General features: G+C 41.9%; 1 protein-coding gene across 1 annotated transcript; it reads left to right on the top strand.

The window, feature by feature from the left end:
* The first annotated feature begins 15,632 nt into the window (after positions 1-15,632).
* Positions 15,633-17,599, top strand: LOC128740054 (uncharacterized). The gene is made up of 3 exons (XM_053835564.1): positions 15,633-15,836; positions 16,150-16,518; positions 16,568-17,599. The coding sequence occupies exons 1-3, from the start codon at positions 15,633-15,635 to the stop codon at positions 17,597-17,599; spliced, it is 1,605 nt and encodes a 534-aa protein (XP_053691539.1).
* Positions 17,600-18,367: the final 768 nt, after the last annotated feature.

The following is an 18,367-nucleotide window of genomic DNA, read 5'->3' on the forward strand; positions in this document are numbered from 1 at the left end:
TCGGTCTCTGTGGGGTTCTCTGCTAAATATTGTTTTCGCTGGTCTCTCATCCGGCATCCTTGCTACGTGACCAGCCCACTGTAGCCTGCCGTATTTTAGGCGCTTCACAATATCCGCATCTTTGTACATTTGGTATATTTCATGATTCATGCGCCTGCGCCACACTCCTTCGTCTAATCAGCTCGTCGGTCGTTCTCTTTCAACGTCCACGCTACGTGGCCGTAGAGTACCACCGGGAGAATTAGCGTCTTATAGAGCGCGAGTTTTGTTCGGAGTTGTAGGCTACGGGACCTCAGCTGGCTACGTAATCCGTAGAAGGCCCTGTTGGCAGCCGTTATCCGCCTTTTTACTTCACGGCTCACATCGTTGTCACATGTCACTAACGTACCAAGGTAAACAAATTCGTCGACCACTTCAAAAGTATCTCCATCTATCACCACCGCAGTTCCAACACCCGAAGGGCTACCACGCTCTCTACCAGCCACCATATACTTTGTTTTGGTACAATTTATGATAAGCCCTATCCTTGCAACTTCCTCTTTAAGATGCGTGTACGCGTCTTCCACAGCTCTACGGTTACCACCGATGATATTGATGTCGTCCGCGAACTCTAGGAGCATATGAGATTTTGTGATGATGGTACCGCTTCTCTGCACGCCGGCCCTTCGAATAGCACCTTACAATGCAATGTTGAACAGCAAGTTCGATAGTCCGTCACCTTCCTTCAAACCATTTAACATCACAAACGAGTCCGAAGTCTCACCCGCTATCCTGACGCTTGATTTTGAACCATCAAGGGTAGCACGTATCAGCCTAATCAGTTTTGTTGGAAAACCATGTTCAAGCATAATCTGCCACAGCTCGTTTTGTTTAACTGAATCGTACGCCGTCTTGAAGTCTATAAACAGATGATGCGTCTGCAAGTTGAATTCCCGGAATTTATCGAGGATCTGTCACAAGGTGAACATTTGGTCCATCGTGGAGCGTCCCTCTCGAAAACCGCACTGGTATTCGCCAACAAAGGTTTCCTGTAACGGCCTCAGTCTGAGAAACAGGATGCGGGAGAGAATTTTGTATGCAGAATTGAGGAGAGTAATTCCTCGATAATTGCTGCATTCGAGTCGATGGCCCTTTTTGTAAATTGGGCATATGAGACCTTCCAACCAGTCCGTAGGTAATTCCTCCTCAGTCCATACTTTTAGTATAACCTGATAGATTGCACAATACAGCCGTTCGCTCCCGACTTTCAAAAGTTCGGCGGGGATGCCGTCCTTTCCAGCTGCTTTGCCGTTTTTCAGCTCTCTCGCTGCTTTCCTAACCTCTTCCAAAGTTGATGGATCCACAGCTTGTCCATCATCCTCAATCGTTATCCTGTTTCTGTTGACCATTCCATCTTGTTCACCATTCAACAACGCATCGAAATATTGTTTCCAACGCCTAGCCACCTCCGATCTTTCGGTAATCTTGTTCCCCTCCTTGTCGTTGCACATAACAGGAGTTGGTACGGTCCGGTTCCTGATTCCGTTGATCGTATTAAAGAAGCTTCTACTGTGTTACCTGACTCACTGCGAATATGCGTTGTGTTCGCGGGATCGTGTTGGTTCGAAAGGTTTCGAAAAATATCGCCTTTGTATCGAAAATATCGTTAATTTTGATCACTAAAAATAACGTACTTAAACGTTATATTTCAAGTGCGAGTAGTACGCAATAATTGTATTGTGAAACTGAATTGTTATTTATGCAACTTTTTACAAATTAAATGCTATAACAAAAGCACAACTTATAAAAAATCGTTTATTATCGATATTAACTGCACATGCGTTATAAACGAATAAAACGTATGGTTACGTTTTATTTCAATAATACGCATATTCGCAGTGAGTCAGGTAAAACAGTAGTATCGTGCCTCTCGAAGCAATTCTCCGCCTCCGCAAGAACGCGATCCCAGTGCTGACGTTTCTTACGACGGTGAAGTCTCTTTTCGGCAGCTCTAGCATCTCGGTACCTCTCCCTGCTCTGGCGTGTCACAGTTGCAGCCAAAATGTGACTTCTGGCTCGATTCTTCTCATCAGTCACTCGCTGGCACTCTGCGTCAAACCACTCACTGGAAGTGGCTGCAGCAGTAGTACCCAACACTTCCCGCGCTGTAGTACTGATCGCGTCGTGGATGTGTCTCCACTGTTCGTTCAGGTTCGCTCCGAGATGTTCACCGATCCGCTCATCAGTCTTCTGAGAGTACTCTGCAGCAACTCCATCCGCTGATAACCGCCGAATGTTCAGTCGTATCTTCCTCGTTGGTTTCGATTTGAATACTTTGGACAACCGGGCGCGGATCTTGCTTACTACGAGATAGTGGTCCGAGTCAACGTTTGGTCCCCGGAAGGATCGCACGTCTGCGACATCAGAAAAGTGCCGGCCATCAACCAGAACGTGGTCGATCTGAGAGCAGGCCTCTCCATTAGGGTGTTTCCAGGTGTGCTTCCGAATGTTCCGTCGTGAGAAATGGGTACTACAGATAACCATTCCTCTGGCTGCAGCGAAGTTGATTAGCCTCAGGCCATTGTCGTTTGTGGTAGAATGGAGGCTTTCTCTACCAATAAAGGGACGAAAGAACTCTTCTCGTCCGACCTGTGCATTTGTATCCCCGATGACTATCTTTATGTCATGTCTTGGGCACTCTCCATATGTTCTGTCGAGAAGATCATAGAACGCCTCTTTTACGTCATCGGGCTTGTCGTTCGTCGGTGCGTACACATTTATCAGACTGTAATTGAAGAATTTGCCCTTAATTCTCAACACGCATAGACGGTCATTGATGGGCCTCCACCTAATGACACGCTTCATTTGTTTTCCATGTAATACGAATCCGACTCCATGCTCTGCTTTATCGCCGCCACTGTAGTAGATGTGATACTTGAATGTCGTGCCCGCAATAGGATCTACTGCGCGGAATTCACGGTCTCCCGTCTTCGGCCACCGCACTTCCTGGATGGCTGCAACCTCGACCTTCATCTTCTGCAGCTCTCTTGCCAGGATACCCGCGCGTGCCGGTTCAAGTAGAGTCCTGACATTCCAAGTACCAAGTTTCCAATAATCGTTGTCCTTTTTCTTTTGCCTGGGTCCATGCCGATTATCCGGATGTAGTTCCTTTCCTGAATTTCTCCTAGCGAAAGTTGTTTAAGCATACTGCCTTACTGGGGCTGCGATGCCTAGTCTCGCGGACAGGGCTGCTGTCTTGGGTGTAGCTGGCGAGACACAGCGTTTCATAAGTCAGCCGTCCGCTCCGGATCAGTCGCTGTTGTATGCCGCCCCTAACCTGGGATACAGCCGCATATCTGGTACGGAAACGGCGGTTCACCGTGCAGTGGAATCACCGTCGCGAGCCGCCCCTAACCTGGAGTCAGACGCTCACGGCTGGCCAGGCTGTTCCTTTTGTCCCACACTCAGTAGATGCATGAGTGCCTCCTTCCCTGTCGGTATACGACCTTAGCTTCCACCGGGGTTGGTTACCCGATCTCCACCAAGGTTGCTCGTATTCCGGTTGGTACCACGAGGAGGTAGGGAGAGCAGTTGCTGGATAAGAGGCTAATGACCACTGCGGGGCCTATTTTATAACTGCAGGTACGCGGGGTACCGATGTTACGCATTACCCAGCCATTTACCAGCCAAATGAATGCAAATTACAGCTGCTAAATACCAGTTTATTGGTTTTGTACGATCCCAAAAAACCCACAATAGTCTGTGCTGATGCTGCCCCAGGAATGACCCAGAATGATCGATATCTTCAGCAGGTAATATATTTTACAAAACATGGTTGGCCAGAAAGATTAGCGAGAAGTTTCCGATATTTATTCAAAACATAAGGATTTAGAAATCTTGGATAGTTGCTTAGTTTTCCAGGATCGAGTAGTAATACCTTTTTTGCTTCAAAATAAGATGTTGAAATTGCTCCATGCAAAAGACTGTAGATTACAAAGGCGTCGAGACACTCAAAATCCGCTAAATTTTGAAAAAAAAAAAAAAAAAAAAAAAAAAAACGAAGAGTACCATCATAAATAAAGGTAACTCTCCGCTTTCGTTAAAAAATTAGCGGATTTTAAGTGTCTCGACGCCTCTGTAATCTACAGTCTCTGTAAGTGATATGGATGAAGCATGGTATGGAAGCCGAAAAAGTTATTAAAAACATGAAAAGTCTATTCACTCGTTTTGGTCTTCCAGATGTTGTGGTTGATGGCAGACTAGATATATCACAGGAAAATCCAGCGTTCGGATACGGGTGGAAGGAATAACTCGCGTGTAACTCTAACGATTTATATTTACATTAAACAGGTTAAAAGTATTCTGATTGCGTAAAGCGCTCGATTGGTAATAATAAAGATTGTATCAGTAAGTGGCATATAAAAGATTGTTGATAGCATAAATGTGGGGGGTGCGCAGATACACTTCGATAGCTGTAATTGTCGACTCTTCTGCATTCCTCCCCGACGAGCAGCAGCTATTCCGTCAGGCCGAGAATTTCACAAAACTGTCCAAGTTTCGATGGCCCCAACGGTTTCGTAAGTATGTCCGCCACTATCTCGGATGTAGGACAAAAATCCAACAAAATCTGCTTCCTCATACAAAGCTCCTGGACGAATCGCTCTCTTGTGTCTATGTGCTTAGAGCGCCTAGTTAATCTTTCCGTCTTGACGAAAGCTAAACATCCCTGGTTGTCATCCTTTATCACAGTGGGCTGCATTTGTTTTTCGCCGAAATCACGCAGAAGTTTCAGCAGCCAGATAGCTTCTTGGCAAGCTTCACTGACCGCAAAATACTCAGCTTCCATTGATGATAGCGTTGCACTGGATTGCTGTTGGCTAGCCCATGAGATTACTCCTCCTCCAAAACTAAACACAAAACCGGCAGTAGAACATCTGGTTTCGATATCTCCTGCCCAATCCGCGTCGGAATAACCAAGAAGTGCTTGACTTGGATCACCGCCTAGTCGCAAGTAATAGTCCCTTGTGCCTCTTAAGTACCGGAGCACTCGCTTTGCTGCAGTCTGATTCGTTGGGCGCGCTGAACTTGCGCCCAAGGATAGCCGTACTAACTGCAATGTCAGGCCTAGCAACACAAGCTATGTAGAGGAGTCCACCAACTAGGCTCCGATACATCGTCGGATCATCATAAAGCTTACTTGCTACTACCGTTTTTAGGTACCTGAGTTCCATCGGGGACCTTGCAATTTTAGCCTGCTCCATGCCAAATTAAGAGAGCAACTTGTCGTCGATGTCATACACCAAACGCACCTTAAAACAACGCTCTTCGCGCTTTACCTCCAACCGAGAAAGTATTTCACTTCACCTAGGTTAGTCAGTTCAAACTCTTCCTGGAGACAACGAAAAATTTTCTTACACTCCGCATCATCTGCTGACGCACAGTGGGGCAGATTGATCCGGCGCTCGGACAAAACCTCATAACTTCTTTCATATGCTTCGTAAAGCTTTATTGTCTTCAGCAACATTGTTTGTAATAAAATTGCGCATCTTTCTGTAAATTTTAAGTAGTTGTATTTTTATTCCTATAGATGGCGTTGAGATCTAACTTTTTAAATAATGACTTAAGAAATATTGTGTCTTCAGAAAAGTTGTTTGTCCTGTAAAGTTACGTAAAGTTACTGAACATACCAAAATTGTAGGACTTACGGGAATAAAGTTATAAATATTTTAAATACTCAAACACATTTTTTAAGTAGTCGAAATTGGTAGTCTGACGACCTCCTATACATATTATCACAATCTGTATTTCAAGAGTAATTTAGTATTATTATTCTGGTATAGGGTAAATCAACCATTTGTGGACCTTTCAATACATTATTTTGAACTCATTACGCTAAACACCCAACCAATGGCACTTACAATATTAGTAACTTTCGAATAAGCCTAAATATATCAATTTCTGATGCAAATCTATATTTTACAGATTTTTTAAAACAGATTGGAATGTCCATTTTCCTTTCATGGACCCCTGCGGTTTACAATAGAATAACGACCGGGTCCATTATAGGAATTTTAGTGTATTTTGCATGGAGAGAGTCCGGTAATTGTATATAATGGACCCACTTGTTGAAAACGTCAATTTTAAAGCATTAATAATGAAATGCAGCTAAAATTTTATCAACTCAAATGTGTGTTATGTTTAGTACGGTCTGTTTCATGTTATATATCCTCAGAAATAAGAAGTATAAGCTAATAAATACCGAAATTTTATCCGAGTGTCCATTACAGGTAGAGGGTTTACTATTTAGGTTAACTTACCCTACTATCTGCTTTAGTGCATTCATGTAATTTTTTTAATTCATTAGTTTGGCCATACGCAGCAAAAGGATATGAGTGGCGAGATAGGCTGTCATCGGCCTCAGCCAAATCCTGGCAGAAGGCACAAAAAATAACGAGTAACTGACAGAGTATAACAATCTGTTTATCCTGCAAACACGTATCAACATGTTCGACTCTAAATAAATAAAATGGAGGCTAGTTGAATCGAGCTGAAAGTCCAATCGAACATATTCTACTGCCAACTTGACTTGAAACAGAGCTAATTGGGAAAAAGCTGTTAAGTACCGTCATCCGGGGATACTTGCAACACTTTTGAACTTAGACTTAGTATAACTTTTGAAGTATACCGTTTAGGTCCAAGTGTAAGTAGCCAAAACTTGTATAGTGGTGAGTACTTTTGATTTATGATTATGAGAAAAAATATAAACTAAATGAATCTGTAGAATGATCCGAAAATAGGGGTGTTGCAAGTTACCCAGTAAACGGGGTTACTTGCAACACTTCTGATTTTGTGTTTCTTATGATTTTATATCTGATTTCAAACCGCGAATGACTATTTTGAGATATTTTGAATGTATTTGTAGCAAAACAAGAGATACTGGAGGCGTTTTTTGTTTCCCAATTTCGTCTATCGCTTTTTTAAAGATATTCGGTGAAAATGCAGCATGTCGGCAAACTCCGAATTGCCGTTTCAAGGCACGTGAAATTTTTCACAATTTTAATTTTTCTGGAGATGGTGGTAGACGAAATAACATCGTACAGATGCAAACTTACTTTGTATATACTGTCTATTACGATAATTTTCATTTTTAGAAGTGCTGCTAGCCGCGCCATATTGGAAGTAACAACACGAATTCATCGTTTCTTCTCCAAGTTCAAAATATAAAAAAAAGCTCAAAGTTGCTATTTGTTAGCTAATATGATGCACTTATTGTGTACAGGATCCAAACAATAAAAAATAATTCCATGTCAATGAACTGACGCAACTTTGCACATCCATTTTTCCTACTCTGAAAGTGGTATTACTTTCCAATCGTATAGAAACAAGCAAAACAATGATGTAATGGATTAAACTTAACTAAACAATAGGTAAACGTCCCTTCTTTAAAATGGTATTGGGTACAAATGGTAATGTTAACAAACAAATGCGTTAGAGCTGTCAAAAGTGCGATGCGCCAAAGTGTTGCAAGTAACCCCCGTGTTGCAAGTATCCCCGGATGACGGTAGTCGCTTTTACAATGTCCTGAATTCCCCTTATCGACTCCGATGTATCTCATAACGATAATAATGCTATGTCTTACATACACAAGCATGACTATTTAACGTACAGCAGGAATGAACTTCGTACTGGCGCGCGCATTTACTAATTTGTAGCCTAAAATGCCGGAAAACATGTATTCGAAAAACTTGAATATCTCCGAACATCGCAACTAGTAGCAGCTAATTTTTTGCTTGTTACTAGTTTACACCCTGAATGTTGATTTTATGGTAGTGACAGAGCGGAAATCTGTGGAAATCTTTTTCTACACGCTATTGAAAATTGACAAAAATAACAAATATTTTGTTCTAAAACACTTCGTCAGAACAAAGCCTACTAGTAAAAAATCTGTCTTAATATCACCTAAACTATTAGTTTATAATCCCTTTAATGTGAATTGTCCTTTAAAAGTATAGAATTTTAAGCAGCTTGGTAGCCAGATACTAAAAGATTAAATGATATTTATTTTTTCATTTTCCAAAATTTTTTTACACTGTGTTTCACCTTCTTTAATGCCTATTGAAAAACTACTTATTAAAACAATTTATGTATATTTCTTATAGATTATGTGTCTACTATACGTAGAATATTAAGTTTGATAGAATATCTCAAATAAAAATTTTGAGGTTTTGTCCGAGCTTTTTCGGGTTCTGCTCCATAGTGTGACGCGATAAGCAGGTCGTCTACATAAACGATCAGAAACACCTTGATCTGACCTCGCTCTTTCCGGTAAAAGCAGGAATCCGCTTCTGTCGCTTTGAAGTCCAGCTTCGTTACTACCTCGTTCAACCTTTTGTTCCAGCAGCGTGCTGATTGGCGTAACCCATAAATACTACGTCTAAGCCTGCAAACCAAATTCTTGTCAGGTACCTCGTAGCCCGGAGGCTGCCGCATAAATATTTCCTCATCAAGGGATCCATACAGGTAAGCCGTCTTAACATCTCAGTGTTGGACGACCATCTTCAGTTTAGCAGCCACAACGAGAAATGTTCTAAGCGACGCTTGTCACGTAACAGGTGCAAACACTTCGCAGAAGTCCACACCGTAGTGCTGTGTGTAACCTTGTGCGACCAACCTTGCCTTATACTTCACGTTTTGGTCATTTTCGTTGAGTTTCACTTTATATACCCATTTGGAACCAACCACCATCGCGTCTCTCCATTCTGGTTTCTGCATGGCTTCACGGTAATTATCCGGCTCCTCAACATCAGACGCTACCATACCAACAGCATACTCCAACATATACTCATCCAAATACTGCGGCGCACAGTGGAAAATACTGGGACAAAACACTCAAAATGAAGTTGAAGTTTTTCATGAAGTATTATTTTTCTATGAAAGTAGACAGACTAAATAACTATGTTCCAAAATTTCAGAACACTGGGAATGATACAGCTTTTTGGAGAATTTTTTTAATCTGAAGTTTGTGTGACGACCTCCCATATTTTTCATTCAACGGAAGTTTCGAAAAACTGTTTTTAATCGTATCCTGTTAGGTATTTGCATTCAAAGAAAACGTAATTTGGTATTGAAATGGTTATAGATTAGCACCTTATTTTGCAGATTGACGAAAATCAAGTACACTCTAAAATATATTTGCTTCAAATCTCAAAATAGTAACACACATGTGACTTCGCATTTTCAAAGTTGAGCATCTTTTTTTGGGAACGGAAGGTAACCGTCATTTGTTCATATTTTATGTAGAATTTAGTCTACTTTCCAAAAATGATATCTGCATTTTGCGCAGATTTGCGCAAAGACTAAAAATATTGAATTTTATAGAACCATGTGTTTTTAGGCAATTCCGCTTTGTAATTACTTCTAGCAATACTATTATAGGTATTTTTAAAGAAAATCTTTGAGTATTTAGCAGCTAAAGGTTAGTACCAGGTCAGCAGAGCAGTGAAGTGACACTTTGATATTCAAATTTTAGTGAATAAATATGGTTATTGGCTGGAGAAAGAGCTATTTTTAAAATTCAAAATTTATTTTTAAATGTGGCTCAATGTTATGGATTGCTGAGTGTTACAAGGTCATTACTACTCCTCCTAATTATCCCAATGCGAAAAAACACAAAATAAAAATAATAGTTCAAGTAGTTATAAAACTTTTCTTAGAAAATTATTTTAGAGACACCCTAATTATTGATTTTTTTAAATATTTGAAAACTTTAAGTTTTAGTAGTCAATTTGGTTCACAGTTATATACAAAATATGTAAGTTCCACACTACTTTACCAATTTTATTAGTTTTGTCTCAGTTTTGTTCTGACTGGCGCCACTGTGCGGCGGTACGCCACGGTTAATACGAGTTGATCGGCGCACATTCTGTATCGGCGGCTCATTTTCATCACTAGCAGCTTCATACAAATTATCATAATCACTCAGTTCTTCTTCCTCATCTCTATGATTTGCATTTTCTTCTACTGGGACTAACGTATTATCTCCTTCTTTCATCGAATCACCGTCGACTGGTATGCTATCTGGCTCAGCATTTAACCCTCTAACGGGCAACATCGTAAAAACGATGCGATCAAGGAAATGACTAGTTTATCATGAAAGTACACTCAAAAGAAGCTCGGGTGTTGATTTTCATGGAAAAATATTTATCTGGAGAACCAGATGCGCCAGGTGTGATATGACGATATCACTATTCTTTTCTATTTCCTTTCGTAGCTTTCTTTTAGCAGTTTAGCGATTATTAGTCAACGGTTTTTTGCCGTTCTAAGCACACCAAGTTAACAGATGTTTCATTCTGACCATCTATCTTTTTAAGCACACGCGCTATTTGAGTAGGGGGTTAACGAAGCGGACGCGCTGTTACCATTTAGGGATGTAAAGCCATAAATTAAACCCATGGGCAAAAGCATAGGGGTTTAGTTATAGTAGCAGTAGGGGAATAATGTATATTCACCCCAATAGAATGTTTAGGCAACTAGGGTGGAACCCTAGTAGAAAACCGTTAGATTAGAAATGTTTCTAGGGGGGAACCCCTACAAAGAGGGCTATGAAAACGACGCAAGGGGGAAATTCAATAAAAAGGCTGCCTTGAAGGCTAGGAAGGCTGGGTTCAATATTTTAAAAGTAGTTGTTTGATTAACAACGTAGTCGATATCACGCGCCACAATTTGGTGGCAACGGTGATTTTTTTTCTTCAAGAAGTCGTCTCGTACAGTAGAGTGGTTTCCGTTGGACGAGTAGATGAGTGGTTTCCGTTGGACGAGTAGACGAGTGGTTTCCGTTGGACGAGTGGACGAGAGGTTTTCGTTGGACGGTTGGACGAGAGGTTTCCAACTTTTTGATCGAAAATATCATCAACCAGCTGGAGTAGGAAGGACGGTCGCGTAGACGAAGCTATCAATCCAAGTAAGATTAGAATAATTTAGTTGTACAACTGTGTGTAGACAAAACTGTAATTTTTTTTTGGCAAGGTAACTTTTATAAACGTTAGGTTTTTTCCGCTATCCCTAATTGTTGTTAATGCCGCGTTTCTTGACTTTAAGTAGTCGAAACGTAGAAGTAGAAGTTGATAACGAAGAAGAAGAAGAAGAATTTTTATCACCAGACGAATCTCCCTCCCCAAGCCAAATTAATATGGCAAATTTCGATTCAAAGGAAACTAGGAATGCGATTCTCAAGTTTTCAGGGAAAAAAATTTTTGCGCAGTTCGTTGCAATGTGCACCGACTTTTATAAGAATTTCAGGACGGGGCTGATCACAGCGGTCTAGTAAAAGTAATTAAGCAAAAGTTGAATAATGAGGCATTCATTCTATGCCGAAGTTGTACAACTTTTCGAGAAATAGAAACTGTTCTATTTAAAAAAATATGGGGATGATACCCCTTTGAGTGTGTTGTTCACACAAGTGACAATTAATTTAAAACAGAAAGATTACGAAGACGCGAAGTCGTATGGCGATAGAGCGGTCTTTTTATAGGAAAAAATGCTTTTAATTTCGGAAGATCTTTTGAAAAAATCTTCCCCTGCAGTTAAAGATATTGAGCCAGTGGATTATATTTATTCCAAATTAATCCTCGAATACTTTATTAATGGCATCAAGATACCCGATGTCAGAAATATAGTTAAATCAAATAATTTTACTGAACTAGGGAAAGCCGCGGATTATGCCGTAGTGCTTGAATCTAGTTATAAACATAGATTTAATTTAAATAATGTAGGCAATGGCCAGAATCAAGCTGGACCTAGCCGGGGGCAACATTTTGGTAGGCCCAAACCATCTATTAATGGTAATAGGTATAACAAATATAGCCAACATAAGCCTGTAATTAAAACTGAACCAGTAGGTAATGTTCAGACTAGACCTATTTGCAATTTTTGTGGCATGATAGGGCATGTTGAGAGAAACTGTCGCCACAAGCAAAAATATCAAGTTAATATTTTAGAGTCAAAAAACTTAGAGGGCCCGAAGAAAATGGCACAAGACATTCAAGATTTAAATCTTTTGAATGTACTGAGAATTTAGTAATTCCTTTTGAAGAAAGAAATTTTACAAATAGGGCTTTGATTTCAATCCAAACTAATTTAAATTCATTGCCTTTATTATTTTGGTTAGATTCCGGTGCTGAAATCAGTATCATTAAAAAATTCAATGTCTGTAACATAGATAAATAGAGAAATATAGTTGAAGTTTCTGGTGTTACTTCTGATGCTGTGTTGACAATTGGTTCATCAGAAATAACATTTTTATTTGAAAATTTTCAAAGAAATTTTAATTTTCGGGTAGTTAATAATGATTTTCAAATTCCTTGTGATGGAATTTTAGGAAGTGATTTTTTAGGGACTATCCGTGTATTATTGACTATAGGGATAAATGTTTTAAAATTTTTAAACAGAGTAGGGTCGAGGATCCATATTTCGTCAGTTTGATGATTCCAAAGCTTTTATGCATATTTTTGGTCGACTTAAAAGAAATTATTTGACGAATTGGTAAAATTAAGGGCATGTACTACCAAAAATAATTAATACCTTCGGCTTGTTATTAATTTATCATGTATTACTTACAATTTGAAAATACCATCTCATACTAAGTGCATATTTTTTTACAAAATCAAAACGAGAGGCGAAAATACTATTGGGGAAAAATGTACTCAAACTGTTTCATTATTCAATTATTTTTGACTAATATGATTCTATGTGCAATATTTCAACTAATTGCATATCGATTTCACTTTAAAGTTTGGATAATTTTGAAAAATGCATCAAAATTAAAGTGGCGAAATATGGTATCCATTTTTAGTTATGGATCCAAATTTCGCCATTTGACTTTTTTAAACCCGTTTTCGTTGTATGGTCTTTAGTTATGTCATTTCTTTTATAAAATTGCAGAAATTAGAACAAAATCAATAAAAAAAGTTAGGGTAGACGCACCATTAGTGGTGGTAGTACCAACAGTGGTGGAAACTCGAATTATTCCATTATTTTTGCAGATTTTGGTACAAGTTTGATACTTATCAAATAATACTGTTACTGGTAGTTCGATACTTATCAAACTCGTAACAAAATCTGCAAAAATAATGGAATAATTCAAGTTTCCACCACTAATGGTGCGTCTACCCTAGTTAACTAAATATCGATCATTTATCTTGAATATTACAGTTTCCCTAACGGTACAAAATTTTAAAAGTTTTAAAAATTATAATTGATTATTCTAAAATAAAGGTTTGGTTGCAGCTAAAAGCTCAAGCTCAGCTTATTCCATTATTTTTGCAAATTTTGGTACAAGTTTGATACTTATCAAATAATACTGTTACTGGTAGTTCGATACTTATCAAACTCGTAACAAAATCTGCAAAAATAATGGAATAATTCAAGTTTCCACCACTACTGGTACTACCACCACTAATGGCGCGTCTACCCTAGTTAACAAAATATCGATCATTTATCTTGAATATTACAGTTTCCCTAACGGTACAAAGTTTTAAAAGTTTTAAAAATTATAATTGATTATTCTAAAATAAAGGTTTGGTTGCAGCTAAAAGCTCACACACAGAAAAACGTGTTGCTCAATCGGAGTTGGTGAACCTAACCCAACATTTCTTTTAGAAATTTGTTAGGGATCGGAAGTATGGCAGAGAACAATTCCCCACAAAACTGCCAGTCCTGTAAACGGGTGGACTCGGCCGAGGATGAGATGGTCCAGTGTGACAAATGCGAGCGCTGGGAACATTTTAGATGTGCAGGTGTGGATGCTCAAATCCGGTTGCCGGATGCTGCATACTTATGCAAGCAATGTTTAAAGCAAGTGAAGGAAGTGAAATCCGGTAAGGGCCAACTGAAAGTGCCGGTCGACGAGACACGAGCGCCCAAAGGATCTAAGGCAGGTTCAAAGGCCAGGTATTGGGAAAGGACCTGCCCGTATTTAGCGGCAATCCAGAAGACTGGCCTATCTTCATAAGTAATTTTGAGCAGTCTACAGCGACCTGCGGTTATTCGGATGCGGAAAATTTAGTGCAGCTTCAGCGGTGCTTGAAAGGAAACGCCCTGGAGTCGGTGAAAAGCCGATTGCTTTTGCCAGGTAGTGTACCGAACGTCATTCAGACTCTGCGTATCCTCTTTGGACGACCGGAGCTCCTCATCAGATCGCTGGTGAACAAAATCAACCAAATTCCGCCGCCGAGGCAGGATCGACTAGAAACGGTTATACACTTCGGTCTTGCTGTGCAGAACCTCGTGGATCATCTCAAGGCAGCTCAGCAATCTAATCACCTTACGAACCCTGTACTGTTGCAGGAACTGGTAGAAAAGCTACCCGGCTCGTTGCGCCTTGATTGGGCAGTTTATAAAAATCATCATGAAATTGCAACTCTTGACACCTTTGGTGAGTTTATGTCGGGACTGGTGACATCAGCAAGCGAAGTTTCCTTTAGCGTTCCGGGTTATAGTGTACCAAAGTTTACCATGCCAAATGAAAATAGGAACAGCAAACCCCGAGGAAATACGGTAATCGTTCAAGCCCATTGTGCGGATGAAAAGCCAGCACAGACGCTTAGTAACAAAAGCAGTGTTAGGACGGGCAAGCCGTGCCTATCGTGTGGGCGAGTAGGTCATCGAGTGGCAGATTGCCAGCAATTCAACATCGCGAGCGTGGATCGTCGAAGCTGGTACAGCAAAAAGGACTCTGCAGAACGTGTCTCAATAATCATGGCAAATGGCCGTGTAGATCCTGGCATGGTTGTGGTGTCGATGAATGCCGACAGAAGCACCATACTCTTTTGCATTCCTCCCCTTCTTCTGATCGAATAAACGTATCATCTAGCCATGTAACCTCTGGAGATTTACAGTGGCCACTTTTCCGCATACTCCCTGTTATTTTATATGGCAACAATACCTCTGAAATAATGTACGCCTTTATTGACGAGGGATCATCCTATACTCTCCTGGATGAATCTATTGCAAGACGGCTTGGTGCTAATGGGAAATCGGAACCGCTAACACTGAAGTGGACTGCAAATGTAACACGGGTCGAGCCAAAGTCACAACGTGTGCAAATCGACATTTCTGGTAAAAGCAATAGTTCACGATACTCTCTCTTCAACGCTAGGACAGTTAGTCGTCTGGTTCTGCCGACTCAAAGCTTAAAGTATCACGATCTAGCGAATCGTTTTCCCCATCTGCGCGGCCTCCCACTCGACGACTATGATACGATTGAACCCAAATTACTTATCGGTCTGGACAATTTGAGGTTGTGCGTTCCCCTAAAATTACGCGAAGGAGGACAAACATATCCGGTTACTGCAAAATGTCGCCTAGGATGGAGCGTTTATGGATATGTTCCAAACAAATCATCCCAATCAGCGCTTCTTGGGTTTCACATGGGAACGGTTTCCGATCGGGATCACGAACTAAACGAGCAGCTTCGTGATTATTTCACCCTCGAAGATGCAGGAGTTACTGATTCGTGTCAGATCGTGGAGTCAGCCGACGAGAAACGTGCCGTATAACTGCTGCAAGAAACAACTCGGCGCACGCCTACCGGACCAAACTACGAAACAGGCCTGCTGTGGAACACGGATAGCCCGAATTTTCCCGACAGCTACCCAATGGCCGTCCGACGTTTGGAGGCATTGGAACGTCGACTTCAACGAGAGCCAGACCTTCTAGAACGTGTGCGTGAACAAATCGTGGACTACGAAAAGAAAGGATACGCCCACCAAGCGGGTTTGACCGAATTGACCTCGGTTGAACCCAGTCGCATATGGTATCTTCCTCTAGGTGTTATAACAAATCCCAGGAAGCCTGGCAAGGTTCGTCTGATCTGGGACGCAGCAGCAAAAATAGGCGATGTTTCCTTCAACTCTCGGCTTTTAAAGGGGCCCGATCTATTGACCCCTCTTCCGATGGTATTATGACAGTTTCGCCAGCACCCAGTTGCGGTGACGGGTGACATCATGGAAATGTTCCATCAACTTAAAATACGCTTCCCAGATTGCCAGTCGCAGCGCTTCGTATTTCGACATCGCACTACAGATCTTCCTCAGATCTATATAATGAACGTCGCCACTTTCGGGTCATCCTGTTCCCCAGCATCAGCGCAATATGTGAAAAACATTAACGCAGATGAGTTCGCCAGCGATTATCCACGAGCCGCAGCAGCAATACAAAAACAAACACTACGTGGACGATTATTTGGACAGCTTCGAGACTGTCGAAGAGGCTATTGCAGTAGTTAACGAGGTCAGGCTGGTGCACTCGAAAGGAGGTTTCACTCTCCGGCGCTTCCTGTCTAACAAGTCAGACGTTTTGCAAAGAATAGGCGAAGTGGCTGAGGAAAATGCAAAAAACTTGCACCTTGTGCGGGACGGCAAGCCCGAGTCAGTGTTGGGGATGAGGTGGATTCCCAAAGAAGATGTATTCATCTATTCCTTTAGTACACGAGATGATCTTCAATACATGTTGGATTGCGACCATATTCCTACCAAACGCGAAGTAGCTAAAGTGGTGATGAGTCTTTTCGACCCACTGGGTTCTGATCCAGGAGCTGTGGGCCGCGGGAATAGGATGGGACCAGCAAATTCCGCAAGATCTCAACGAGCGCTGGCAGCACTGGGTGAAATTACTGCAACAGCTCGACCTGCTGCGCATATCGCGCTGTTATTTTCGTTCGTCGACGAAACGTTCCAATTTACAACTTCACCTTTTCGTTAACTCAAGCGAAAGCGCGTACGCTTGTGCGGTATACTTCCGTTTGGAATCCGAGTGTGGGGCAGAGGTGGCGCTTGGAGCAGCTAAAACCAAGGTAGCGCCGCTCAAGACACTATCAATACCTCGACTCGAGCTCAGAGCAGCGGTCCTGGGCGTCCGCCTAATGGAAACTATCCAGAAACATCACACCTTTACAGTCAGTCAACGCTACTGCTGGAGCGACGCGAGTACGGTACTCGCATGGATTCGCTCTACTGACCATCGGCGCTACCATAAATACATCGCAGTTCGAGTTGGGGAGATCCTATCTTCGACACACCAATCGGAGTGGCGGTGGGTACCAAGTAAGCAGAATGTGGCCGATCTAGCCACCAAGTGGAACAAATTACCACATGTGACAGCAGAAAATCCCTGGTTCCGAGGACCAGCATTCCTGTACGAACCTGAAGAGCGGTGGCCTAAGCAGCGAATAGTTGTTCCGACTGAGGAAGAACTTCGTCCTACCCACTTTCTCGCAGTACATTTAGCGCCGAATATGGTATTCGAAAGGTTCAATCGCTGGACTAAAATGCATCGCGTGGCCGCATATGTTTTTCGTGGCATTGATAATTTTCGTCGGCGTTTAATGAAACAGGATTTGCAACTCGGTAATCTCACCAGCGACGAGCTCCGGCGAGCCGAAGAAGTACTAATCAAAACAGCTCAAAATGAATTTTATGCAGAGGAAATCGCTATACTTATCAAGTCGCAAGGATCACCTGCAAATCGCCACGCCACCGTGAACAAATGCAGCTCAATCTACACTTTGTGTCCCTTTCTGGATGAGAAGAGCATTTTGCGTAGTCGTGTGTCGTCTGTCGTCTAGCGAAGGCAACCCCGAAACCACCAGCGATGGCTCCACTGCCCGAGATGCGCTTGACAGCATTTATTCAACCCTTCACATTTACCGGGTTGGATTATTTCGGGCCAGTGCTCGTGAAATCAGGTCGAAGCAACGTGAAGCGCTGGGTGGCGCTGTTCACCTGCCTCACGATTAGAGCAGTGCACCTAGAGGTGGTGCATTCATTAAGCACGGATTCTAGCATTATGGCTGTGCAACGTTTCGTGGCACGCAGAGGTCTACCTAGAGAAATCTGGACAGACAATGCCACATGTTTCCAAGGTAATAGCAATGTGCTTAAGGCACAAATAGAGGCAAGAAACAAAGCTCTGTCCGGTAAGTTCGCGACCTCGCAAACGACATGGAAATTCATCCCCCCATCAGCCCCGCACATGGGAGGTGCGTGGGAGCGACTAGTCCGATCGGTGAAGGTAGCTATCGGAGCAGCCCTAAATGGGCCGCGCAAACCTGACGACGAAACCCTGGAGACCATTCTTTTGGAAGCCGAGGTCTTGATCAACTCCAGACCTCTTACATTTATTTCGTTGGAGTCTGCCGATCGAGAGGCATTAACGCCCAACCATTTTTTGCTAGGCAATTCTTCTGGAGAAAAATTTATACCCACTGAACAGATGAACATTCACTTAACGCTCCGTAATAGTTGGAAATTGGCAAGATATATTACTGATGATTTCTGGCGCAGGTGGCTTAAAGAGTACCTTCCTGTGATCACACGGAGAAGCAAGTGGTTCA

This window comes from Sabethes cyaneus, chromosome 3 (genome assembly GCF_943734655.1).
Source record: "Sabethes cyaneus chromosome 3, idSabCyanKW18_F2, whole genome shotgun sequence".
NCBI lineage: Eukaryota > Metazoa > Arthropoda > Insecta > Diptera > Culicidae > Sabethes > Sabethes cyaneus.

Excerpts from the sequence above, each read along its gene's own strand:
- LOC128740054 (XM_053835564.1), top strand. The coding sequence starts at position 15,633 with ATGGCCGTCCGACGTTTGGAGGCATTGGAACGTCGACTTCAACGAGAG. Across the intron at positions 15,837-16,149 it reads ATCCCAGGAAGCCTGGCAAG|ATGAGTTCGCCAGCGATTAT; the intron begins GTTCGTCTGATC and ends ACATTAACGCAG. Across the intron at positions 16,519-16,567 it reads ATATTCCTACCAAACGCGAA|GAGCTGTGGGCCGCGGGAAT; the intron begins GTAGCTAAAGTG and ends GTTCTGATCCAG.